Here is a 27,957-nt window from a genome sequence, read left to right as displayed (position 1 = left end):
ATATAATAATGAATAATGTGTGATTTATTTTCTCAGGCACAAATACTTCATGATCAGAATGAAACGGACTTCACTCCTGACATTACACCGGTCATGCTTGCAGCGCACAAGAACAATTACGAAATATTAAAAATATTGATTGAACGTGGCTCTTCTATTCCCAAACCACATACTGTGAAATGTGGCTGCAATGACTGCAAAAGCAGCATTAAGCACGACGGACTCAGGCACTCTCGATCAAGATTGAATATTTATAAAGCATTAACGAGCCCGTCGTTAATTGCTCTGACATGCGATGATCCCATCCTGACTGCATTTGAATTAAGTGGCGAGTTACGGAGCCTGGCGCGTATCGAAAATGAATTCAAGGCCGATTATGAAAAGCTAGTACACCAGTGTAAAAACTTTGCCGAGGATTTATTAGATCAAACTAGGGGATCAAAAGAACTGGGGACAATACTTAACCGAGATCATACATCGCCAACTGGATACGAAGAACTGAGTCGGTTAAATCTTGCTGTTAGATACAGACAAAAATCGGTGAGTCTCAGCGAATCTAAATGAATAAATAAACGTTTCGGCGACAGTGCACACATTTCCAGACATATTGAAGATGTTTATAAGTATGAAAACAAAGTGTAAATCGTGCATGTTTGATTTTTTATTCATGGAACAGACTTGTAACGATTTCTATGAATGCAACACAGATAACTGGAACTCACACACAAAAATACGAAATGAAATATTAATATTATTGAATTAGTTTGTTTACAAGAGCAAATTATACTTAGAGTAAACCGAAATTAGAAAGTAGTGTTGATGAATTTTCGCACGAATAGTTTCAACCTGAGTCTTGTGAAAACAGATAGATGCTGGGGAATCTACACGAGCTGGATGCAGTAGATAAAGGTAAAATAAGTGTTACAGAATGACGTCACTACTCTTTTATAGCAAGACTGTGAGTCATGTCAAACAAACCTATCTCTCACCTCAGAGTTCTAGTGTGTTCCTGGAGTTGATTCCTGAAACACACTCAATAAGATATTGTGCACCCTAGCTGGGGGTTTCGTTTGTTAGAGGAATAAAATCCTACAACACATCCACGGAGGTGTTATGTCACCCAGCTTTGAGTCTTGTTGGGAGTGAAATACAGGGCCACAAACTTATGGCGCCTCAATATAACGTCTCCGAGTTTTACTATTTTACACAAATTCTCTGTGGATTTTTTCTAAACGTTAAATCAAATCTAAATTTTAAAAATATTTGTAAAGCGTTACAACGTGGATGCAACTCAGAGTATTTAATAATGTTCGGTGAATATTGCCATCGAGTGAATTTTGTGTTTGAAACCTCAAATTCGACTGCAATTCACCAACATGGCAGTGAGTGCATCACCATAACACATTGCCATGTTCTTATCTTTCAATAAAATGGAAACATCATTAGTGTCGATGACTCCTACGATCTATACTTTAAACCAATGTATTCAAAACGAATATGCACTGCAGAATATTACATGCATTCATTCGTTAACCTCATTTAATTGTCAACATTTCCCTGTGCTAAAAATAAACACAATCTAATATATTCAAGTAGACGCAATTTGCATGGCACTCACAAGGGAGTTGAAACATCTACGCATCGAATTGAACAACAACTATGAGAGCTTAGTAGGCGTATGTACGACATACCGTTAAATGTATGAGCACACGGGGCTATCTTTGTTATTGTCGCCAATTGCACACTCAACTTACTTTTATTAGGTACACATTTATTGACAAGCGAATTAAATTGGCTTCATGTACGAGTACAGATTGACACACCTGGTCGATCACCATGGTCTGACGTCATATGTTCCCTAATCAATCTAATTATTTTGACACCAGCTGTAATGTATATATTTGTTTCAATTTCAGTTTGTAGCACACCCAAACTGTCAGCAGTTACTGGCGGAACTATGGTACCAGGGTCTTAATGGCTGGAAACGTCACCCGTTAGGCGTCAAAGCAATCATTATTATATGTATAGCTCTGGTATACCCTGCAATTTCCTTGTTTTATCTTATTGTCCCGTGTAGTAAACTAGGCAGGTTGGCCCGTCTTCCATTTATCAAGTTTCTCAACCACTGTGCCTCAGATATGATGTTCATAGTATTATTGGTGTTGGCATCGCAACAAATGGAGTATTATAAAGAACGAAAAGATTTAAGAGCGCCACCACCGTCAACAGTAGAGAAGTGCATCATGGTGTATGTGATAGGTGAGTGACGTCATCGTTATAGCAATGGCAGCTGTATGCTTTTCTTCAAAGATCCCTTTCTGTTACTCCGAGAAATAAACAAAATAAAATGTTTGACCATGTATGTGGAAATCTATACATTTATATTACATTTATGATGCTTCGTTATTGCCTCATTAATATTAACAATAGCTTATGACGAAACTATTATTTTGTTACATGTTATTTTAAACATTTCCTGATTGGTTGCATTATAGGTTACATTTGGGCGGAAATAAAGCAATTATGGGACAAAGGCGTTCCTAATTATATGAAAGATTGGTGGAATCTGTTAGATTTCATTATAAACAGTATGTATATAGCAACCTTTGGTTTAAGATTGACAGCTCATCTTAAGGTAAATCATCATACGTGTTTTTAATTCAACGTTTCAGGTGACTTTGAAAACGTTCAAAGAGAATATTCTTTTAAAGCGTAATTTTGGTATAAAACAACCAAGTCTAAGTAAAAAGAGTCGCTTTGTAACAACTGTACTTTTAAATTTAGTTGATTGTATATGTGGAATACTTTATTACCAAGACAAATCTCTACCGACGAGAATGTATTATAAACACGCATGCATACAACAATGCGACTTTAATAACTGCTCCGTCTCTGTGTTTTCCAGGTGTTGTACATTCAGAAAATAAAATATAATACAGAATAATATAACAGTTGCTATTTCCACAGCGCCTTAATTCAGATGCATGTCAGTCTACGAGAGGGTGATAATTGAGCATGCATTCCTCTCAAATTTGACCCACTTACTAAATAGAGAGTTTAAGATTTGCGTACGTAACGGGAACGTAACGTGATGTTCTAATTTCGTTTGCGTTACGTTCCCGGGTGTCAGAAAACGATTAAGTACAAGCGTCCACAACGGGAACGTAACTGAAACCAGAACCATGTCAATCCGTCTATCATTGGGCAACCATAATATCCAATAAAATTTGTTATGTCATTTCACGTCCGGAATCAGAATTAGTAGTTAGTTCACATACATTTGACAGAGCTCTCGCTATTTCCATCCACTCTCAGCTGAAGTCCCAGGCCTGTTTGCCGACGTCTTTCAGCAGAACAATGTCATGCGTTTTCAGTGGGTATAAATAGCAGCTAAACTGCATCCAATATTTCTTATTTTATCATAAATATACAAAATCACTCTAATATAAAACGTTTTATCAATGTCAGTAAAAATCAATTAAAATTGACAGCGAGAAAAGCTCTCGGAAAATCAACTACGAGTCAGTCACCTTTATCACGTTCAAAACGACTGCCGTACGACCAGGCAACCGATGACGTCATTGGTTCGCGCGGAGCTCATGCACAAAGCGGTGACGTATCCGTTCTCGTTCCGTTCTCGTATGCGCATCTTAATCTCTCTATTATGACGATTTACCGAGTTAGTCTACTCGTTGTTTAAGGTTGCTATTAATATTTCATGTGAATATTAAATGAGCAGTATTTTTTTTAGATCAAAATGATTTAAAATGCAGATTGACCTTAATTATTAGTAATAATGTCGCGATGTTGTTTTGAGCCTCAATGCATGACCAGACACACGCTCTAAATATATTAAACCTAAATAAAAACCAAGTAATACGTCACACATTGACTGTCTTGTTACAGATACATGTATGGCACGATGGTCCAGAAATTCTACCAAGGAAGGAGTGGGATGCATGGGATCCAACACTAGTCGCAGAGGCTGTATTTGCAGTGGCTAATATATTCAGGTTAGTACACGCTATAGATTTAAGCAACAACGCAAGCATGTTATATCCACCCCCGCACGCACATATCCATGCGCTCTGTAACGTCGATTACATCACCAATATATACGTACGTCACACATACGTCACACGACAAGACGGGACTATCAAGTTCGTGTAATATGTATATTTACATGTCCTGACAAACAATATTTTGTTGCCATAGTGACCTAACGGTATAAATTATTGTCATGTTTTTTCTTTTCTTTTTTACAGCACACTGCGTATGTTCTACCTATTCACGGCGAACGCGCAATTGGGTCCGTTGCAGATATCATTAGGTAGAATGGTCGAAGATATCTGTAAGTTCCTGTGCATTATAGCTCTAGTGCTGGTCTCATTTGCTGTTGGTCTTAATCAGCTGTTTTTTTACTACAGTACAACGGATGTGTTGAGTGCTGCCGGTGAATGCATCGGTGTTACCTGTCAAAATCCTAATAATGCATACAGCACGTAAGTTAATACACCAAGCCTATAGCGTTAATACAAATTATGGGTATTTACTGGAAGACTGTAGGATATAGATGACATACGTAACACATATGTAACATCACAGAATTGATAAAGTCATTCTATTTAGCTGCGTAATTATTAATATTTCTGAAAAAAATGGCCGTCCTTCTATACCAAAATATATATTAATTGTGTTATAGTGGCAATATATCAAGTGATATACCCAGAACAATGATGGTTTGTTGCTATGCCATTATGCTGTTTTTATGCCGAATTGTATCTGATAACGACGAGATAATACTGAATATATGCGCTATATCACTTGATCGTTGACATACGTGATAATAACGATCGAGAATTTTGTAACTATCACTCGATATCACTTTTTGGGGGAGCTAGATGATATGAGTGATGTGATAAGTACTACGAAATGGGTGTGCATTTCATACCACATGACCAACTCTAGTGGATACATTTCATGTTCTGACATGTTCTCATCATACGCGACTCCTTTGCTGTGTACAGCGACTGCACGCATGCGTACTGGCGCGATGATATTCACAAATATAACTATTTGGAAGCATTCGATATAATGCGATATAATAATTTCACTCTGTCATCTTATTATACTAATATAGGTTATATAACGCAGCTGAAACTTTGATATGGACGATATTTGGATTAGTTGATGTCAGCAACACCCAAGTGACTGGCGGCCACCACTCGTTTACAGACTGGATTGGCGCCGTTATGATGTCATGCTATTGTATTACCTCAATTATTGTCCTCATTAATATGCTAATTGCTATGATGAACGTGTCCTTCCAAAAAATACAGGTAAATAATGTATTAAGTTCATATCCTGTCCAGAACACAAAATATTGGATAGTTTGTATATATATTATAAATTATGCGAGATTTAAAATAGCGGATTACAAATACGTGTGATTATTACGATAACGATTTACAATTTCCATATGGATACAGCATATAGGTTTCTTCGGGAATGGTGTACAATCCTCAACAACCATAGTGGTTTACAACACCAAATCTACATATTAATAGAGCCACATTAAATTAAAAAACTACATATAAATACAAAATACAAACACACATACAACATAAATACAATCTGTATATGAATACAACCATGATCTTTTACAATATGCATATACACACAACTATAGTGGTATACAATCTCAATATGAATACATGTGTACAGCCATATCAGTTTACAATCAGTATATAAATACAATTGTAGCAGTTTACAATTTTTATATGAATCATGCAACCATAGTAGTTTGCAAATTTAAATAAAACTGTAGCGGGTAAAAATTTTTTTTACAAAGACAAATACGTGAAATTAAATCTGCGGTATAAACATGAATAACATATGCAGTGTATTGAATAGGCTACAACAATGACATAGATCTGTATTTTTACCATATTGATTGTATTAATGACTTATTACTGAACATTGAAAATGAACTGTATATGAGTTACAATACATATAAGCGTTTGAGTTATTTGCATATCAGCACCTTATGAAATTACACAATACAAAGACAAATAACACTCATACAGTAGCTTATCTCACAATGACAAAACTAAATATCTTGCACTGACACATTTTGAATTGTTCATAAAGAACAAGGCTGACGTGGAATGGAAGTTTGCCAGATCGAGGCTCTGGATGAGTTACTTCGACGAAGGCGGCACATTACCTGTACCACTGAATATAATTCCAACACCCAAGACTCTGTATTATATTTTTCTGTGGTTCAAAAAGAAATGTTGTGGTCGTGTGGAGAGACTCAAACGAAGCGCTACGAAGACCACACGGGTATGTGTCAAACAATGCCGGGAGACTATCTGTTTTTTTACACACTGGTAACCAATACTATCACACTATAAGTCAATTATTCTCACGTTACTGTATAATCACTGTCTTCCAAAGATGAATGTATTACTGATTGGTGTACTGGAAGGGTATTCTCTGTATTGCATATCAATGTACTCATACCACATAAGCTGCCATGTGTATCGCCCGCCTCGCTTCGAAATGTTTCCTTCAGTAAACTAATCGCATGTACCCAACGTGACGTAACGTGATGTATTGTAATACAATGTATTGTACTATAATGTATTGTACTATAACGTACTACTGTAGTGTATTGAACGTACCTTACTGAGGTATTGTGTTGTAGTCTGAATGCTTGTTCAGGCCGGGTGGACGTCACGTGACCGTTATCCCATGTTAACGTAGAAACCATTGTTGTCACCCTCGCCAGCACAATGAATACAACTGATAAATTCAAACGGAAAAATACTAACACCGAAACAGCTCGGAACAACTGATCTGATCCTTGCTCTTCAGCGATTTTTATCTAAAAAAAAACTAAATTTGAGCGGCGCGCCCTCTATTCTACGCAAGATGTTTTGCTCATTATAGTCAAGCAAGAAAGAGGACGAATATGCGTTGATGCCAGATGGCACACTTTTTTGCAGATTTGGCTGATTTATTTAAAAACTGTTTGATAACTACGTCCACGGACTCCAAGTCGTATAGAGCATTCTTAACGGGTATAATTCTTAATCGATTTAGGAGAACATTTTGTTGATCCAGTAATAGACTTTCAACTGATGTCTTAACAATCCAACTGTTATTAAAATATGAATCAATATTCAAGGTTTTCGAATAACATAATCTTACTCACCTTTTTTGATGACAGATTTATGTACCATAGTCAGAACTCTCTCAGATAACTCCGCAAAGATAACATAAAGTGTATAACCTTGTATGTAGAGTAGTATATGGCACATCAGAAAAAAATTACATATACGATATATTGTATACTTAGTATACAGTTTTAATTAGCGTGCGATCCAACATAAGCAGAATGCAAACTATAGTAACAACCGTTAGTCAGATAGTTTTTTAAAGTCATAATTAGATCACGTTTTTGTAATAATATATACGATAAATGACTCGCGTATTTGAATACTAATTCTACATTCACTGTGCTATGAGTTTCTACAGGCTTAGCACTTTTGTCTGCCATATTTGCCTATCGCTCATATGATCTGTTTTCTTTCTAATCCTCCCAATCTGCACTTTTATCTTCTCACACAATATGTACGCAGCCTGGCGACCAGGTAAGCCCCTCAACCGAGCAATGCCCGTCTATTATACTGCATGCTTGGCTTAACTCATGCATGCTTGATGAGAAATTGAGCGCATTTCGCCAAATTAAAACGCATGGAATGGTGATGTGGGTGTGAAATCGTAGGGTAGAGTTTTCTTGTATCCTGCTATCGGATAATGATCGTGTGCTTCAAAAAGGATATATGTGCTTATCGGGACAGAAACACTGTGAAGTGTAATAATCAATTTAATGCACTTGAAGTTGGTAAAGAGTGTATAATTTATGTGAAGTTGAGTTATATATACTTTTTAAAATAATAATACCGTTTATGCTTATCGATTATTGTCTATTATTTTGCTAATATGTTTGTATGTATCACGGGGCGTGATAACGTACACATCCACACGACTATATTCTTTTTATATTCACGATATTCATGCGTTGTGCGTTGTATTTCATACACCACTTTACAAAGTATGATATTCTTATTTAAATTCAATGCACCAATGCATATCTGACATTATTAAGCAATCTTTTGCATGGCGACAGCAGGAGCCTGTATGCATTGAACGAACACAATTTTGTTTGTTTGTTTGTTTGTTTGTTAGATTCACCACATACTAAGGAACACCGTGTATACATATTGTGACATTTCCAATTTGAAACCAAATACTATTCGACAGATGCATTGTTCTCTCCGTAACCATAATGAATATTAAATTGGTTTCTCGACAGAAAATACAGTCTGAACGACGTGAACGAGACAAAGAATACCAGGTATTGTTTCGTGTAATAGCGGAAGGGTCGTCAACTGCGTACGCACGGAAATTTAGTCGTACTTGCTAATAAGCGACTACTCTCCACAACGAGGGCGTTTACTCTTAACACGATTCAATGCATGGAGAGCAACCACGATAAAAAACGCAAAGGGTCATGGGTAGACGCTTATTTGTAAACGGTGACACGCTATGCCCGTCTGTCGCATGCGCAGATGACGTCTCCCCCCGCTGCAGCGGACGTACAAGATTGATAACTTAACTCAATATATGTGAAAATGAAAATTAGCGATTTGATTTCACCGAAATGAGCAAAACACATTACTTTTCAAGTTGTAATGCGTATTCTGACATCTCTACTTGTTCAAGGACAATTTTATTATTTTCATCCACTGGATAGTTTTATGTAGCACATCTTATCAGTAGCTACAGTTGTTTTCTTACCTTTTTTGCAGGACGTGATGAGGAAACTAATAAAACGATATATCACTAATATGAAACGTGAGAACAAAGCCGATGGGGTCAGTGAAGATGATCTGAATGAGATAAAACAAGACATTTCAGCATTTCGATACGAAATACTTTCATTACTTAATCAAAGACAGGCGGGATACTGTGCATGTGGCGGTGCTAAAAACACAGTGGATGCATCTAAATCGTCGCGTTCCCTGTCTGCCAATGCTGCCAATGGACTGCCTCCCCATCTGCAGCAAGGATTCACTGGATTTGGCAGCGGTCGTAAAGGAAAGAAATACCAGTATACAGGTCAGACAGACGTGAAAAGAATCAAAATTGCTCCAATCAAAGAAGAAGATTATTCTATGCCAGACTTTTTGAAAGTTAAAAATGTGAAAACAGTAGTGAGCGCAGTGAATGAATTTCGTCGTCAGAGTATGTCATCTCAGAAAACAAGATCTAGTTCTCTATCATCTACAGGCGTACCATCGACACCAACCACTCCAAAAGCATTATGGCAGGGGAGGTTAAGCCAAACTACACTGTACGAAGAGGCCGAGCAACATGGCCAAGAACCCGAGAACACATCTATTCACCCTTTGTCTGAAGACGATAATAGCAACAGTCGTCGAGAAAAAGTATTTGCTCAACATGAAGTTTGTGGACTACCAGTTACACCGGATAGTCCACAAGGGTCGACAGGAGAATCACAAAGTACATCGGGGGTGGCTTCTCAAAATGCAAGTTTTCAGTCCCAGGAATCAAACGAAGAACTCGATGAAGCGGCACATTCGTTACATCAGCTGTCAAATCCCTCAGCGGGCAATGATGACAATATTTCTACTGTCAGCGGACTTGTACACAAGAAGTCACCCGAGAAAAAGAGCCCGATACCAATGATGAAAATGCCCGCTAAACGATCATCATTTCTATGGGGTGGTAGAAGCCCGGACGGCGAAGATGTGACTACGCGTTATATGTACAATGGACGTATGCCTAATAGCGAGCTATGAGTAAGATGCGACTACGCGTTATATGTACAGTGGTTCTATGCTAGGCAAGCTAGACTCTTTCCTCAAATCAAAGATTCACTTATGGTATTCATTTTCATATGCAAATCAACTATTAATAAATACTCATCAATTAAATATCCCATGAAAAGTATTCAGAAATTAGAAATAATTAAGATTGCAATATTACGCTTTATGAATTATGCAAAATATATTAAATAGATTAGAATTAGGTATTTTAAGCAAATATATACAATGCCTCAGGTGTAAACCAATATATTCTTGACACGCAAAACACATATTTCGAAAGATTACAAGAGACCAGAAGACAATAATTAATAAGTTACGTTTTTATTAAAAGTTACAACGATGCAACTTTCTTTTCGAATTTCGATTGTACATTTGACATTGTATATATATATATATATATATATATTGTACATACGAAACTACATGTATCATTTTGAAGTATTGTAACACGTTGTTATGGTTTTAGTCGCATTTACATGTTTATTTCAACCAGTAAGGGTTTCGACCAATTGGAATTAGGAACCATTTCAGTTATCCTAGAACACAATTCCTAATTTTTTTCTACTTCGAATTGAATATATTTTATAGATTTCTGTACTGTATATGATAATCTGCAGAACTGTAAATTGTACATAACTGCTTGATAATTAAACGAAATTCACGATAATACATTCTCTAACTGACCTAGTGTTGCAGTAATGACAATACATAAAAAAGACTTTACGTTGCATTATATTGTAACACTGTCATAGTGTATTGTTTTTTTACAACAAAGGATTTTATAGTGTTAATATTGTTTGTGCGCATTGAGTGGAAAACCGCTCACAAATTAGACTTGCATACAGTCTCTTGTTGTTGTTGTTTTTTTGTTTTGTTTTTTGGTGTTTTACAATATATTAGAATAAGGGAGAGTACAACTGGAAAGCCGGGTTACCGCGAAATAAACACACACACAAATGATATTTTATTTTATTGAAAAAACGCCGAAACATAAACAAGAGACTGTATGCATATTTAATGAGTTCTATGACCATATATGGTCATCAAATATGTTGGTCAATTTTCTTTTGTCCAATGTCTTCAATATATCATTGGTTCCATGTTTGTGCTTGCAATAGTGCCTGAGATATTAGAGACATGCATATTTAATGAGTTCTATGACCATATATGATCATCCGATATTTTGGTCAATTCTCTTGTCCAATGTCTTCAATATAACGTTGGTTCCATGTTTGTATATGCAATAGTTCTCAATATATGGCAATTCTATGTGTATCGTTGGTAAATGTTCTTGTCCAATGCCTTCAATATAGGTTTGGGTACATGTCTCTATCTTTAAGAGCGCTCGAGATATTATGGATATGCATATTTAATGAGTTATATGACCATATATGGTCATCGACTGTGTTGGTCAATTCTTTTGTTCAATATATACAATATAGTGTTGGTTCCATGTTTGTACTTGCAATAATGCACAGGATATCAGAGACATGCATATTTAATGAGTTATATGACCATATATGGTCATCGACTGTGTTGGTCAATTTTCTCGTCCAATGTCTTCAATATAGCATTGATTGCATGTTTGTACTTGCAATAGTGTCTGAGATATTAAAGACATGCATATTTGATGAGTTGCATGACCATATATGGTCATCCAATATTTTGGTCAATTCTCTTGTCCAATGTCTTCAATATAGCGTTGGCTCCATGTTTGTATATGCAATAGTTCTCAATATATGGCAATTCCATGTGTATCGTATTTAGGGCCCTCCCCCTTTCCCATAATGCATCATTGCTGACTATTTTATATAAAATATGAAAAAGATTCATAAATCAACTCTTCCAAAACTGCTGGTCGCACTTTCATGATTCTTTGATTAATCGGTAGTATGTATGATGCTTTTCAAAATTACAGCGTGGAATTTTGATACGATCAAAATTATGCAAATGAGATGCAAAACAATATTTCGAAAAATTCTAGAAAAAAAGTCACATGACCGTTCAACTTTTTTCGTGAAATACGTAGCTCTATGGCCAATGCTGCTTTTAAGCGAAAGTTTGAGACTCCTAGACCTTCAGAAAGGTGTTTAAATGAGCATGCCATTTTTTGCCTTAAATTCAAAATGGCCGCCGTACCACGTGACCAATATGCGTCATCATTAGGATATGCACTAGATCTCATCAAACTTTACAAACATATGAACAAATTTTCAACATATGTGCAACGGTGTTCGAATAGCGCTTAGCGAAAAATCTGGCGGAATAATAATAAAAAACATAACGATTACAATAGGTTTCCAAGACATGTGTCTTGAAAACCTAATTACGATAATTAAAAAAATCATGATGATAATAGTAGTAAACAACAATAACATAACTTAAATAATGAAATTATTAATAATAATTCAAAATGTACTCTCATTGCGGCAAAATGGACACATGTCATATACAAGTGTTTCAGTGTTGAGTATAGCCTAGTGGACACGGAGTTGCTGGAAATATTTAATGACAGTTTTATTTATGATGATAAAGCATGATAGAACGAATGGTTACCGTGTATTGGGCACGGAGTAGTCTGTCAGCATGTTCGTGATGAATATATCGGATATAATTATCAACGGGATACTGGGGTGAACCTTTGTGTTTAATGAATCCAGCGTATAACGTATGGGCTAATAAATTAAATGTAATATTGTAGGACGCACAGTGAGGTGCCCTCTACATACGTGATACGACACGCTATTGTATAAATCACTTTTCCTGCCTTAGGTTTAAAATATTGACTATTCACTGTACAGACATATATTGCCAAACGCGTCATCGATGCCATAAAATTAATTTCAGAAAGTGGTTCGACGAACGTCATATCGTGTCTCGAACGTCATTTTGTGAATGGCTTGCCGTCATTTCCCAGAAATACAAAATACATTATATTTACTAAGTATTCTTTCTTTGAAAACAAAACTCTGAATCAGGCTTCATGTCCGTAAAATTAGCTGCTATACCTAAATAATTGCAGACAATATTTTCCGTTTAAAAAAAAAATGTATATGATTGAAGAATTAAGCGAATATGCCAAACAATATTTGGTTTATGTCTGTTATTTTACAATTTCGACAGTCAGCAATTATCTAATTATTATTAACGTCCATTCATTATTAACTGCAACTGAAGAATGCATGCAGAGGTTTCTCCCTAATGTGACAATTACTCATTGAGACGCAGCTGAAATGAGTAATTGTCACAAAAAGGATCCAATTTGTTATGTAACCCTCGGTTTACAGTTTAATAATTGTTTTGTCATCAAGTTCGTTGAGGTGTCAGCCCCTTGACACCAGTAATCTACGTGTTTACTGACGGTACTTGTTTCGAATGTCATACAGTCATCTGCTGAACCCGCTGGAATATGTAATTAGATGAAGTCTACAGTGGCATACACACAATGCACATGAAGGTAGTGTTTGTTATACTACCTATAGCGTGATAACAGGCAATTGTATATGTTACCATTAAACATAAGTTGATCCCAAGTGAGTTTTAATGTGTCTGAGTTTATTTTTCAAAACGCATCTGTCTGTCAATAGAGTGTCAGCCATATATTCAATTATGAATGTATGCAGACCCTTCGGACCGGGCCTTTTTCAATCACCTTGGATTACTAGAATGTGAGAGACTACAATAATATATATTAAACATGAAAGAAGGTAACCATTAATCATTATTAATACTATTAAGGTTACATCGTGGATCAGGTGTTAATGATTGTGCAGAACAAAACAAAAACTTAAAGATGCAAAGGCTAAATGCAAATAATTACGCTTAAATGATTCTCTAAAATACTATTGAAATATTTAACAATAATGTACCTATGTATCCCTATGTACTTCAGGTATAGTTTTGTATGGGATGTCTGTCATGAACGGATCCAAAGCCTAAAACAGCATAAACGTATCTAGTTTCCACACTCTGTTGACAAATATGTTCGAATATGTTGGCCAGTTATCCAATATCTTCAACATTGAAATGAACACATATATCTATCTTTAATAGTTCTCATTATATTAGAGGCATGCATATATAATGAGTTCTTGGCCAATTCTCTTGTCCAATATCTTCAACATTGACATGGTTACATGCATCTATCTTTACTAGTTGTCATATTAGGAATATAAATATTTAATGAGTTCTATGACCATATATGGTCATCAGACACATTTGTTATTTCTCTTGTCCAATGTCTTGAATATAGCATTGGTTATTTTGAATAGTGCTCGAAATATTATAGTTATGCATATTTGATTAGTTCCATGGCCATATAGTTCTTGACCATTTCCTTTGCCCAATGTCTTTAATATAGTGTTGGTTCCATGTGCTCGAGATAATATAGATATGCAGATTTAATAATCAGTTCTATGACCATATTTGGCAATAGAATATGATGATAGTCTTCGATACAATTGACTCAATACAATATATTTAATAGTGCTCAAGATATTATATATATGCATATTTATAGAGTTCTATGACTATATATGGTCTTCAAAAATGTTAGCAATTTCTCTTGTCCAATGCCTTCATTATGGCGCTAGTAGACATGTCTATGTTAAAACACTGTTAATTCAATATGTATTGTAAACAGAGCGCTCTCATTTCCCGCAATACATTGCAAACTGTTTTTGTATGTGTGATGCTCTTCAAAATGACCACGTGGAATTGTTAAATACTAACAAATTTGCAAATGAGATGCAAGCAATTTCATTAGATCATGTGCATATGATGCTACTATCAGGGGTAATTCTTTTACTCTCGGGGTTCGCCACAGTGTCAGGGGGGAATCTCGCCTCGTCTCTATATCTCGTCCCCTTGAGGTACGGGATCGGGAAAGTCACTTATACTTTACAGTCAAATAAGACGTACACAACGAAATACGTTTCAGCTCTCGTCTTAGTCGGTCAATCGAGCACTCTATAAGACACAGCGCCCTGGGGAAAAGTCCCCAAGACTATCGCAAGGCTGGCCCAAGACTCTTTTAGACTGCGTCAACACTCGCCACTAGGCTCTCCAGGACTGGACCACGACTGCGTCTCTCGTGCTGTGCTCCCCAAGACCAACTCAAAACTTTCTTTATTCATTTTCAAAACTCTAACCAATTACAAAGCAGTAAAAAGACTCTAGGGCGTAACCTTCAATCATAAAGCCAATCACACTAAGTACTGAATACGTCATATCTTTTGATTAATCGTTCACTACATTAATAACTATGAATACCAACTGTCAGAATCGCGACGGTTATCTGGTAATTAGTTCCAAATCACTGAGCCAAGTTCCGTCCAAAACTTCAAATAGGCCTAAACGATGACAGACATAACACAGCAATTCGCTAATAATCAGCTAATTAAGTCGGTTAACAGATACGCAAAAACAAATTCATGACACTACAAGCCAAATTCCGGAATGCTCAGACCAGAAGTATGTACAATTTAGCACTGAAATATTCGTCTTAAATTCAAGATGGCCGCCAAACCATGTGACCAATATGCCGCATCTTAGGGGATTCAGTATATTTTTTAACGGCCTTTATTATGTTATGATGATACAACTAAAGCATTTGTTTGCTTAAATATTTCAATCATTGAATTGCAAAATATCTGGCAGTCAATTTATATTTCGGACAAGATTGAATGGCGATGGTCTTCGCGCTGCGCATGTTTGCATGTTTGTATTAATAAACATTGATTCTCCCACACTCCAATGCGCACTTCCAATGGAAATCACAAGTATGAGGTTTGACCTGGGTGCGACTTGCACAAATTACCGCCGGTGACCCCTTCAACGCCGATCAATGACCTGAAAAAACACTTAATTAAAGCTTGATAACGTCTCAGTTTGTACTCGTTGATCTGCGCAAAAGTCAATGTAATATCTTGCGCATGGGTGGCGCGACGAATACCGCCTTTTAACATCATGCTCAGATTACACTTAAACATATATTTTCAAAACATCACGAGAAGTGTGGTTTCACAGGTATAAACCCACTGTTTTTGTCAGATTCCAGTAAATTGTGCAGAATGTGATTTTTATAGTTGTAGTCGTATACTAAGTGTAAATGCTACAGATAGCTGTACATATTGTGTAAACCAACATGGTCTTGGCTACGTAACTGTAACATATTATATGGACCCCTATCATACTTGCACGTTGGCTAACCCCTTAGCTGAGGGGGCTTACAGGTTACAAGAAACAATAACGAAATTTTACGTAAAATAAGTAAAATAAAAGTTCCAATTACAGTAAAAAATAGGTTTTTACACTTTACAGATAAAGCAAATTCCTAATTAAATTTTACATTTTTATAATATTTTTGATAATTTGTATTAAAGAGTCAAAATTGGAAATTGCGTACGAATTACTTTTATCCGCTTACAAAAATAATATCTTTGTACAAATTACGGACGAAAAAAATAGTGGATTACATTTTACACCTTGTTTATGTCTACCAATTTACATTTTTTATTTGTTTAAATTACATTATTACAAAAATGACGGCGGATAGAACAATGGGTCACGTGACCAAAAGTGGTATAATAAGTAGATGCTGCGTGTATATAAATACAACGTCATTTGGTTCAGTTATGTAAGACACATTTTACTCACACCCATATATGAAAAGGGCAACAGAGAACAGATTGCAATGACAAGTACATTTGTTGCGACTAACTTATAAAGGGCAGTGGTCGTCAAGCAGCGCGTGTTCGAATTTCATGTAGACAATGTATTTTACACGCGTTGTGTACGTCATGACGTCCCATGTCGAACAGGACGCGTCGCGACGACCAACGCTCTTTCAGCAAAAATTGGCGTGACCCCTGACATGTGATCATTGATCACCTGACATTCCTGCTGCTCGGACACGTGACTATTGAGCTGTTTGGTACGTCAACAATCTGTTCGTATCTTCGCCAACCAAGGTTCATTTTTGCGCTCATCATCAGAAGTAGGTACGTATATCTGCTCCATTACGTCTGTTGATCCAACGAATATTACTTTAATGTTTAAAATGGTTCTATAGTTAACTTGATTGCCTGCTCACATCAGCTTTATGATGTAAGCGTGACGGGTTAGGCACAGACAATAGTACCTAAATATGGTATACGAATACCTGCGCCTTAGCGATAACGCATATACGTATTGACACGTGTATGCGAGCTGACTCTTTGCTAGATTCGTTGGCAGTCATACTGAGTCTCGGCGACTGAATTTATTTTTGAAGTGTAGAATGGACCGGAAACATGGTAACCTTGGAAAGTGCTCATGGGAACCTCGGAAACACTATAGATTAAAATTACTAACGGTAAAATTTATAAAACGGTTATTACCGTAAATACCACATTAATGTGCCTTAGCTTGAGAACGTATGTAAATATCAGCTCTCATTCAAATTCGAATATTTAATTTATTTTTATTTATTGATTTAATAACACTCACATATCCCCCCTGAGGGGATGGAAAGGTCACAACAACTATAGAAAAATGCAAAAAAAACAAAACAAGACAGGGATACCAAGACAAACACACACGCAAACAAAACAAAGGAAGCCACTCATGTTCACATTGCTTGATTTCCAATCCAGTTGATGTCATAATACAATACCATTTATGGAGTGGTCAATTTGAATTCTAATATCCGTTTTGATTTATAAAAATATACTTTTACAAACCATTTTATGAATACCTTTGTGCCCTTCACTGTATCATTACTTCGTGATGCTGTTCTGTATGTATTTGCGATTTATAAAACCGGTGTCGAGTCACTGTCGTCACCACGGAGAAACGTGCAAGAAGCTTGATATATTAATATTAGCGCCCTCTGCAGTGTGTGCAGAAATGTTTTTAATAAATGCGTTTAGTCACAGTCTCTCAACAGGGACTGTGGTTTAGTGTTAATTTACGATAACGTCAAGAAATATACTTTCATTATATACACTTTGTATTCTGCCAGTAAATTTAGATTTTTGCAGGAGTGAAAATATTGTTTTGTAGAGATTAGGGAAATCTACGAAAACTGTGTTATATTAAATAGACTAAATGTGTCTCACTCAACAAATTATATTTAACATTGGTAACATTTTTAAAATAAAATGATTTGTACTGTTGTCATTGCAGTTATATCACATTGCAACTACATCGAGTACATACTGGACAACTGTGTGGAAATTTGGGTTAATTTGAGTACGTTTTAGTCAAATTATTATTAACGAGGAAGAGTCCCCATGGCTCCACTCATTCTTTTTGAAGGTGAAGTTTAGGAAGCTCAAAATTGTAATATGCCTAAGCGGCATATCCAACTCATATCTGCTCTGGGTTCTGGAATGTTGCAAAATATCACATCACATAACATAAGATCTGGAAAATAGAAATATATGGAAACAATATATTTATATTAATTAGAAATAACAATTACATTTACAATTTTAATTGGAAATTTGTTTGGCCTAGTACTAGTACCGGCAACCTTCATTAGTATTAGTTAGTCCTTGTTGGAGATCTGACCCAAGTATGGCTCAGATATTAAAAACACAGTATGCCCAACTGCATTTCACTCACTTCAGTTCATAGTATACATGCTTATCACTTTGTTTGCAGGTATATAATGGCTGAAGCTATGGACGTGTTCAATGATTTACATATGTTCATCATTTCTCAAACACTCATAACAGCTGCTAAGCTGAATATGTTTGACCACATGAGCGGTAGAACGATGACATCTGGCGACCTCGCTGATATTACCGGTGGTGACGCGAAAGTAACAGAGGAGATGCTCGATGCTTTAGTAGCTATGGGTTATGTGAAAAAAGAAGACCAATCGTACACAAATACCGTCAAGGCTAACAAGTACATGGTGAAGTCAAGTCCGACAAGTTTGGTAACCATGGCGCATTCCCGTGATAAGAGCTACTATCTGTTTTCGGACATGGCAGATGCCGTTAAAGAAGGGAGGCTTCTGAAAAAGGATACTGGTGATAGATTTAAAGAGATAGCCGAAGACCACAAAAAGCGAACCGCATTTCTAAAAAGTATGGATTCTATGATTCAAAACTTCCGTTCACCAGTTTTGATGAATTCTTTTGACTTCAGTAGTTACTCCAGCGCCTGCGATCTTGGTGGTGGGAATGGAGGATTGAGCTACAGCTTGTCTGAAAAATATCCAGAGATGGAAATAACAATTCTAGATTTGCCTGCTGTGGTTGCCGCTGCTGAGAAGCTTGCCAAACCTACTGGTGGTGTAACGAGTAATGTAGCATTTCGAGCAGGAGACATGTTGACTGATGAACTGCCTAAAGTTGATATGATTCTTCTTGCTAGTATCATTCACGACTGGTCATTGGATAAAGTTAATCTTATTCTTAGTCGTACATATGCAGCTCTCAATCCTGGTGGTGCGGTCGTGATCGTGGAAACTCTTTATGAAGACCAGAAGGAAAGATCTTCAATTACAGCACATCTTTTTTCATTGCACATGTCCATGCTAGGGGGTGGTAAGCAATGGTCTGCCTTCGAATTGAGATCACTCTTACAAGAGCATGGCTTCACTGACGTCAAAGTAAAGAAGTCTGATTTTGTGTATGGGGTTGTCATCGCAACAAAACCGACTTAGTCCTTGACGTGTCTAATAAACAATGTAACAATCAAGAATCTGGGAAATTTTCATTTGTTTGCGGAAAATCAATACCCTAAGCTTGGATGTGTGATGGAATGTTGCATATTTGCATTAGTGCTTGACATTAAATGTCTATTGATACTTTTTCATAGGTTGTCAATATCATTTTATAAAATAAGTTTATTTGTGTTAGATACATGATTAATTGACCATACACAACACGTTACACCCAGGAACATCATGGCAAGCATGGAAGTTTCATGCCTCAAAATGGATAAAATCAGGCAAATTCAAGTGTTATGTTTCTATGATTTTCACAGGGACTTGGGAATTGAACGTCCTTGCTGTATGAGTTATTTCTTTTTGTTCAAGTATTCCATAAACATTATACTTTTATATTCAAATACAATTATATCTAAATAAATTTGGGATTAACCAAATCACTGACTGTTCCTTTGTGCCAAGAATGAAATATATTTGCCAGCTCAATAGCAGCAATGCCGGTAAAACGCGATGCCTGGCATTTACGTCATTTGAAGCTCAATATCTATACCAAGTAAGTATTACATTTGTAGTTGGAATACCGTTTTTTTTGTAGAACGTTGATTATTTCGGTAGTGAAAAATGAACTGTCATTTATGTGTATATGCCGATTACACAACATTATAATGCGACATTTTGTTGGCGGCTATGCGTGGTGATCCAAATATTGATACTTTTTTTCCATTTATTCCATTATTCCAAAGCTTTTGACACCGGGGTTATTATAAATTTGGTTGTCAAACTACTGTGTACCCTTAACTACCTATATCATTATTATTTTGTAGATGGCCGAGGCCTTGAACTAGAAATAAAATAAATACATAGCGAACTCTACAGATGGTGCGTGGTAGTCAGGTGGCTTTTCTGGGATATAAAATCCTCCCGCCATGCGATCTGAATGTCTTATCGCAGGTTGTATCCAACGCTTATTAGCACACTTTTCATCTGTATGGCAAAGTTACTGTAACATATCCTACATATAACATCCACACCTTTTCCGAATGTGTTTTGGTTTATGTACTGAACTGTCGTGTGGGTATACAAATTCCAAAAACATACTCATAAAAATAGAAACTCTGAACCAAACTGACACATAAAAATAAATATTCATTTAAACAGCTGATTTGACACTACAAAGTTCACTTTGTTTCCGTATTGCTTGAATATAATATGTATACAATTTCGAAAAACACAGCTCATACGAATTTTCTAGTACTAGCAGTTACTAGTATATAATTGTGAGAGGTAAGTCTGGATTTGAGTAAAGTAGAACGCATGCCCATTAGTGCTAAACCGATTCAACCGACACAGAGCAAAGAAAGTCCGTGTGACATTCGAATTGCCACCTTCCATTTTTTGTGTGCTATTAACAATAAATATCTGAATACCAAAAGGTAAATAACACGAATTGAGTGTGGTTCCTTTTGTCTAAGCAGCAAAATGTAATTGCAGCATTAACTGTTTACATGACTGTAATATAACTTGTGCCTAGACTAGAACGTCACAAGTAAATTGTAATTTAGTAATGTGATCTTCTTGGATATATCAATTTAATTACAGAAAAATATGTTCATGCATGGAATAGGTTTTGTTACTACTAAAAGAGTCTATTTTGTTAAAAATAAAAATAGTTGGCTTACAAATTATAACTGGACGAGTTGTTGATATTATGGCTACAACAGGACCATAATCAAATACACATTGGATACACAACGAAGTGACATAAATATTGTATGTATGCATACACCGTTTATTAAACACTATTTATACATTTTCAAAACATGTACAGCAAAATAACATTCAAAGTACGTTATCAAGGCGAAGGATCCTGTATTAAAATATGTATTTCTAACATTTAATATGCACAATCATGCTTTTAGTGAAATAAAACTATTCGCTGATTATTTGAACTCAATCATACTACAATGATATTTAGAGTTTGGACAGATATTGTAGATTTCAGATATAGTAACTCGTGGAACCCATTCTGAAATCTAAGCGCATTTTCCACAATTTAAGCAATTGCAATTTGAAAAAGGCCTAATAAAGTTACATTTATAAATATTTCCAAATCGCAATCTACATCTACAATTTAACACAAAATGAGTGCTGCTGCCAGTGCATAATCTATGAACAACATACTTTAGTCAGAAGTAAATTCAAATTTAATTTCAGGTTAATGAACAAATATGTTTTATCGCCTATATAACATAATGTTGAAGTATAAATACTGGATAATTAATTGAATTTATTCTTGAAAACACAGCAATGGCCTTTGAGATGCTGATGTATGTGTGTATGTTAGCGTAAACACGTAGCATCATGCATATAGTACGACTCTTGCGGGCGGCTGTTCATGTAATCCAGTCACTATATATTTAGATATTCCACTAGTTACAACACTCATTTCAGGGTAAAAACTCACATGTTGCCCTCTGAACAGCATATCAAATATCTACAAAAACCTAACTGGGGGAAAGTTTTTAAATAAAATCACGTTATTTATGTGTTTCAAATTCAAGAATTCTTCTATTCGGCGGTTATGTAAAATGCATTCATTTTTCCAATAGAATGGCTATGTAGAAATTACATGATTTTATTTTAACAACTTTTCCCTTACCTATATTTTAGTAGATTGTTGATATTTGTTGTTCAGGAGGGTATTTGGACATGTTACCATGAACATTCTGTTGACTGGACTAGTGACATAAAGCAGTCAGTCCTACGTATTGGTCGATTCCACAGTGCATGCAAACTGTATGGTACCATTGTTACATTAAGTAGCGGATTGCCAAAGAATAAATGAAATTTTCTCTAATGGGTCTTCACATGGTCTTCCAAAACAAATCAAATGATACAACTTCAACAGACAAACATGATTCAAAAATAACTAATAATTACCTGAATATTAACAGCTTTGTAGACTATCCCAAACTGTCTTTAAATGCTCATGAGTGATTCGTGAAATAAAACAAGAAAAAATAATGTCTTGATAACTGTCATGTAAATTTCAATTAATATCTACAGATTGGTACCATCAACTAATCAGGTCTGTGAGTCATCCAATAGCACTAATATAAACAATTGTTAACAAGTCTCTTTTGCAATATGAGTAACCTCATAACTTGCCGCTCTTCTCCGGTATAACATAACCATCATTCCAAAAAATAAAAAACTTCTGCATCACAATTGTCTTGGTTGATCGTATAAGCATTTTCACCTGGCTGATAAGTATCTGATTCGTCAGCTGAATTGTCTTCATCATCATCTAGCACTATATACCTGTCTTTAATATCACCATCATCTTCCTTATTCTCGTCATCGGAATCGCACAGTAACGGAACCTCTGCATCAGCTTGCTCGCCTGATATGCCTCTCATATACTCGTAACTTATATTCGACATGTCATCAGGAATATTCGTGTTATCATCTTCTGATGAATGGTCATATTGTGCAGGCTCATCTACTGCATTTGGGTCGTTGTTCTGACTGTCATCTGGATTCACTGGAGTAAGGTATCCTTCATGGTCTAGTTCTGCTTGTTTAACTGGATCGCTGATGTCCTCCGGCACTTGGTCACCCTCTGCAAACGTAATTGGATCCATATGTTCATATTCATCGTTGTCTTCACCTTCATCATTATCTTCATCCCCATCAGTATCACCCGTAGATCCTAATCCTTGCACATTGACACCTGAGAGAGGCTGATAGTGTACAAGTGGCGGTTCACTTGGAGAGACGTTGACTACAACTTCTGTCTGTGGCGGCCTTATGTCATGAATATTGATCCCATTTCCATATAGATCTTCATAAATATGAGTGTCATCTTCTTTCAATTCTACAGGTGAAGGTGGCAGTGGTCTATTCTGAGGCAGTCTCCGAGATTTAGTTTTCCTACAAAACATACAATATTTGAATTAGTATATTAGTATGTGAGTAAGTCTTTGTTAATACAGAATAATACTTTACTGTTAGACACATGTCGACAATCAGACGATAAGCAAATGATGATATCGGTAGTTGCAAAATCGTAGTTGCTCTTAAAGGGCGTTGGTCGTCCCGCAGCGCATGTTCAGAGTTCATGTAAACAAATAATGTATTTTACACGCATTGTATACGTCGCCATGAGTCTCATATCGTCTAGTATTTTCTAAAAGTGTATTGCGAGTAATTCTAGCATATATTTCCGGCACGTTATAGCAATGGGGTCACTCAAGTACATGCCTATCTAAATATTGAAGGACGACGTCATGGCGTACAATTGAAGATATACATGTATGTACTTGCTGGTCACACAGTCAACAAGTACGCAACAAGCTGTCATGGATTAGTTTTCGTGTATCTGTTGACCGACTTATTTAGCTGGTTACTAGTGAATGGTTGTGTTGCATCTGTTATCATTTAGGCTCATGCTAGGTCCTGGACGAAACTTGACTCAGTGATTTGGAACTAATTACCGTCACCATCCGGACTGCTATTTCTGACAGTTCGTATTTGCAGTTATTATATAGTGAACAATTAATAAAAAGACATGACATGCCCAGTACTTAGTGTGATTGGTTATGTGCAAATTGAATGTGTGGAGGTTACGTCCTATGTCTTTAAACTTCTTTGTAACTGGTTAAGTTTTGATACGTAATAAACGGTGTAAATCCTTGGTCCCAGAGAGAGCTCCACGAGGCGAGAGAGTCTTGGTGAGTGCTGTGCAGAGACCCCGATGAGGCAGTTTGCCTCGAGGCATTCTTGATGTGGCTAAAGACTAGCTATTGAAACGTATTTCGTTGTGTGCGTCTATTTGACTGTAAAGCTTAAGTAATTTTCCCGGTCCGGTACCTCAAGCAGACGAGATATAGACAGACGAGAATTTCCCCATGATACGTGTTGGAGGAACCCGGGCAGACGAGAATTTTCCCCCTGACAAAGCACGGGTAGATTGCCATCGGTCCACAGGCAGAAGACAAGAGCTATTCTATATTGTAGTCTCAGTCGGTCTGAGTTGGAAAAGCTGTGTGGATGCATTTTCACTCTACTGAATGCGCTAAGCAGGTTTAAGTTGTAAGTCACTATTATACGTACATATATCAGGAACTAGTTCGAGTGATTTGCCTTTTTGTCCTTATGTACAAACGGTGTTACGCTGTGACAACAAGCAACTCGTGATGGGACTGCAGAAAAACATTTAATACCCCAAACAGTATTACCTTGTTATAGTACGGCAACTCGGACCCTGTCCTAGTAAACGTCCATGGCCAATAGTTAACTAAAACTGAGATGCCGAATAGACCCTTAACAAAGAGTATGAGAATGCTTACCAGATTAATCTGTATTACTTTTAATACAATTCCGGGGCTGCGGGATAAGGACACAGAACATCATAGGCGTAAAGAGAACTATGTCATCGTTTGCGACTCGAGAGATATATGCGATCTACGGGGCATTGTATCGTGCAAGACTAACATGCAGAGCTACTGAACAATTTGAAGGGAGAACGAGACCAGGCACTGTCCGGACAAATGGACTGAACTTGTCATTCCTACTTTAAAGTGCATATTATTCCTATTTTACGATGATTGTAAGGATGAAGTTCCCCTTTGTGGCGATGTCATGAGAATACGTACAGTCAAACGTTATAACATGAAATTACGTCAGTATACTAGTACATATGTCTTACTGTTATAATATTGTATTACAATATGGTTTTAGTTCAGTTCAGTTCAAAAAATATACCCACCTTATATATGTTATATAAATAATAACGAGTATAAAAATGATAAATAATGCTGCCGATGACGTCACTATTATAGCTATCATATGTATCGGGTATATAATTGGAATAACGGTGGTATTTGCTACAGTTTCGATATGTGTCGACAGCATCGATATTGGTTCAGTCACCACTGTCGTTTGCTCAATCCATTCTGTGGGTAAGTAAAATGTCAATATAAATATAAATATGCATAAATGGTATTATAATAATATAGTAATAGCTGACTATTTCAATATAAGATACATATGTGTTGCTAACTGTAGACGAGTTCATGTTTTTAGTGCGATTTGCATGAACGTTTAGTCTAAGATATATTTTATGAGAATTTTTGAATTCTATACACATTTAACTGTTTTTAGGCATACATATTGTGTGAATTATCTACCACAGAGTATTATTAACATATTATTGATGTATACACCACTTTTGCTATTAATTTTTTGTAATACTTACATTCAATTTCAAGCTTTGAACAATAACTTTATTGAGTATCTATCCTGGCTGTCAGCATATCCATCTGCCAACACATTTTTTTTTACGGACAATCACTTTTATAAATAGATCATTCACCCCACTGAATATAACTTGTAATATTAGCCCCCAAAAAGCCGGTCAAAAGCTTTATTTGGTCTTACCATTACACGTGTAACCATCAGCACTAACTGTAAAGCCGATTCCACATATGCACGTACTATCGCCAGCCTCGTTCAAACACAGGTGGTCGCATCCTCCATTATTCTGTTGACATGAACCTGAAAACAACAGACATGGGCTGTTTGAAAAGTACTTTCTTTGTTGCTTTTCATCTAATTTTAATATATAATCTGATCCATGAGCTGCAACGATGTTTGTGTGAACGTATTTCCTTGAAATAGTGCCTTTGCAGATGACGTAAGGTGCAACAATGTTTCTTTGCACGTATTACAAGTGGGTCATAGGGTGCAGCGATGTGCGTTTGTGTATATTACATGTGTCATATGTGGGAACTATGTTTCATTGAGCACATTGGATTTGCTGTGGACTCTAAAGATGTGTATTTTAAAAACATTGAATATTCCATTGGCTGTAACGAGTGCCTCGTAAATCAATCAAATTCAATAGAGCTTACTTGATAGCTTCTTCTGCCTTGATTGATCTAAATAAACCATGGAAGTGAGATACGTATCGGCTGTGTATATGTCGGAGTGCTCACCGGGTGTGGAACGTTTCACCAATGTGATCCTTCCTGGATCGTAATTGCATAACATGAAAAACTCCTGTCAAAATAAGAAATAGTAAATTATATCATGTTTGATATGAATTAGAGTCAAATAAATAAAACTTTATTTCTGAAGAGTTTACAAAAAAACGATTGTTTATTATGATCTATGTATTTATTGTTATCTCACCTGGTCGATATCTAAGTCCACTGTCGATACATAGTTATCACTAATATGTAGTGCAAGAACGGAACGTCCATCTAACTGGGACGACCATAGAATTTGCGAGGAGCTATCAACCCAGTATAATCTACAATTACATAGTAGTAAAGAATTCAATTAGAAATGATATATATATATCAGTATTCGTGATGTCATTTATCAGACCTCGACCCCCCCAAAAAAGTAGCCGTTAATTCCCGTTAACGTGGTCGTACATATGAGATAACTATCCCTAATCGTGATATCACCAGTACTCGTGACGTCACTAGTCCTCGTAATGCCAATACTTGTGATGTCGCCAACACTTGTGATGTTGTGAAGTTACACGTACTCGTGATGTCACCAACACTTGTGATGTTGTGAAGTTACAAGTACTCGTGATATCACCAATACTTGTGATGTTGTGAAGTTACAAGTACTCGTGATGTCACCAATACTTGTGATGTTGTGAAGTTACAAGTACTCGTGATGTCACCAGTACTTGTGATGTTGTGAAGTTACAAGTACTCGTGATGTCACCAATACTTGTGATGTTGTGAAGTTACAAGTACTCGTGATGTCACCAATACTTGTGATGTTGTGAAGTTACAAGTACTCGTGATGTCACCAATACCTGTGATGTTCTGAAGTTACAAGTACTCGTGATGTCACCAACACTTGTGATGTCGTGAAGTTACAAGTACTCGTGATGTCACCAACACTTGTGATGTTGTGAAGCTACAAGTACTCGTGATGTCACCAATACCTGTGATGTTGTGAAACTACACGTATTTGTGATGTCACCAATACCTGTGATGTTGTGAAGTTACATGTACTCGTTAAGTCAACAATACTTGTGATGTTGTGAAATTACAAGTACTCGTCATGTCACCAATACCTGTGATGTTGTGAAGCTACACGTATTTGTGATGTCACCAATACCTGTGATGTTGTGAAGTTACAAGTACTCGTGATGTCACCAATACTTGTGATGTTGTGAAGTTACAAGTACTCGTGATGTCACCAACACTTGTGATGTTGTGAAACTACACGTATTTGTGATGTCACCAATACCTGTGATGTTGTGAAGTTACATGTACTCGTTAAGTCAACAATACTTGTGATGTTGTGAAGTTACAAGTACTCGTGATGTCATCAATACTTGTA

At 36.3% G+C, this 27,957-nt stretch overlaps 3 protein-coding genes across 4 annotated transcripts in view; 2 read left to right on the top strand and 1 right to left on the bottom strand.

The window, feature by feature from the left end:
- The window catches only part of LOC100371165 (short transient receptor potential channel 4-like), a 90,404-nt gene extending 79,805 nt beyond the window's left edge, over positions 1-10,599 (top strand). For both annotated transcript variants that reach the window (XM_085497616.1, XM_078011848.2), the window contains 9 exons: positions 37-540; positions 1,917-2,259; positions 2,496-2,635; positions 3,907-4,013; positions 4,266-4,502; positions 5,141-5,339; positions 6,151-6,345; positions 8,384-8,425; positions 8,880-10,599. In XM_085497616.1, coding sequence (XP_085353742.1) covers positions 37-540; positions 1,917-2,259; positions 2,496-2,635; positions 3,907-4,013; positions 4,266-4,502; positions 5,141-5,339; positions 6,151-6,345; positions 8,384-8,425; positions 8,880-9,893 — 2,781 coding nt within the window. In that variant the 3' untranslated portion in view covers positions 9,894-10,599. The remainder of the gene's footprint in view (positions 1-36; positions 541-1,916; positions 2,260-2,495; positions 2,636-3,906; positions 4,014-4,265; positions 4,503-5,140; positions 5,340-6,150; positions 6,346-8,383; positions 8,426-8,879) is intronic.
- Positions 10,600-16,828: 6,229 nt separating this feature from the next.
- On the top strand, positions 16,829-20,457 carry LOC102800639 (putative bifunctional dTTP/UTP pyrophosphatase/methyltransferase protein). The gene is made up of 2 exons (XM_006820201.3): positions 16,829-16,921; positions 18,567-20,457. Exon 2 carries the CDS (start codon positions 18,574-18,576, stop codon positions 19,576-19,578), a length of 1,005 nt encoding a protein of 334 aa, XP_006820264.1. The 5' UTR covers positions 16,829-16,921; positions 18,567-18,573; the 3' UTR covers positions 19,579-20,457.
- An 884-nt stretch (positions 20,458-21,341) lies between these two features.
- Positions 21,342-27,957, bottom strand: part of LOC102800520 (uncharacterized) — a 39,533-nt gene continuing 32,917 nt past the window's right edge. The window contains exons 4-8 of the mRNA XM_078011841.2: positions 26,779-26,899; positions 26,499-26,646; positions 26,026-26,142; positions 25,355-25,541; positions 21,342-23,517 (exon numbers count right to left, since the gene is read on the bottom strand). Coding sequence (XP_077867967.1) covers positions 22,779-23,517; positions 25,355-25,541; positions 26,026-26,142; positions 26,499-26,646; positions 26,779-26,899 — 1,312 coding nt within the window. The 3' untranslated portion in view covers positions 21,342-22,778. The remainder of the gene's footprint in view (positions 23,518-25,354; positions 25,542-26,025; positions 26,143-26,498; positions 26,647-26,778; positions 26,900-27,957) is intronic.

The sequence above is a fragment of the Saccoglossus kowalevskii genome, chromosome 4 (assembly GCF_978046115.1).
Source record: "Saccoglossus kowalevskii chromosome 4, keSacKowa6.1, whole genome shotgun sequence".
Lineage (NCBI taxonomy): Eukaryota > Metazoa > Hemichordata > Enteropneusta > Harrimaniidae > Saccoglossus > Saccoglossus kowalevskii.
The sequence above is the reverse complement of the archived record's forward strand: the minus strand, read 5'-3'. Positions and strand labels throughout refer to the sequence as shown.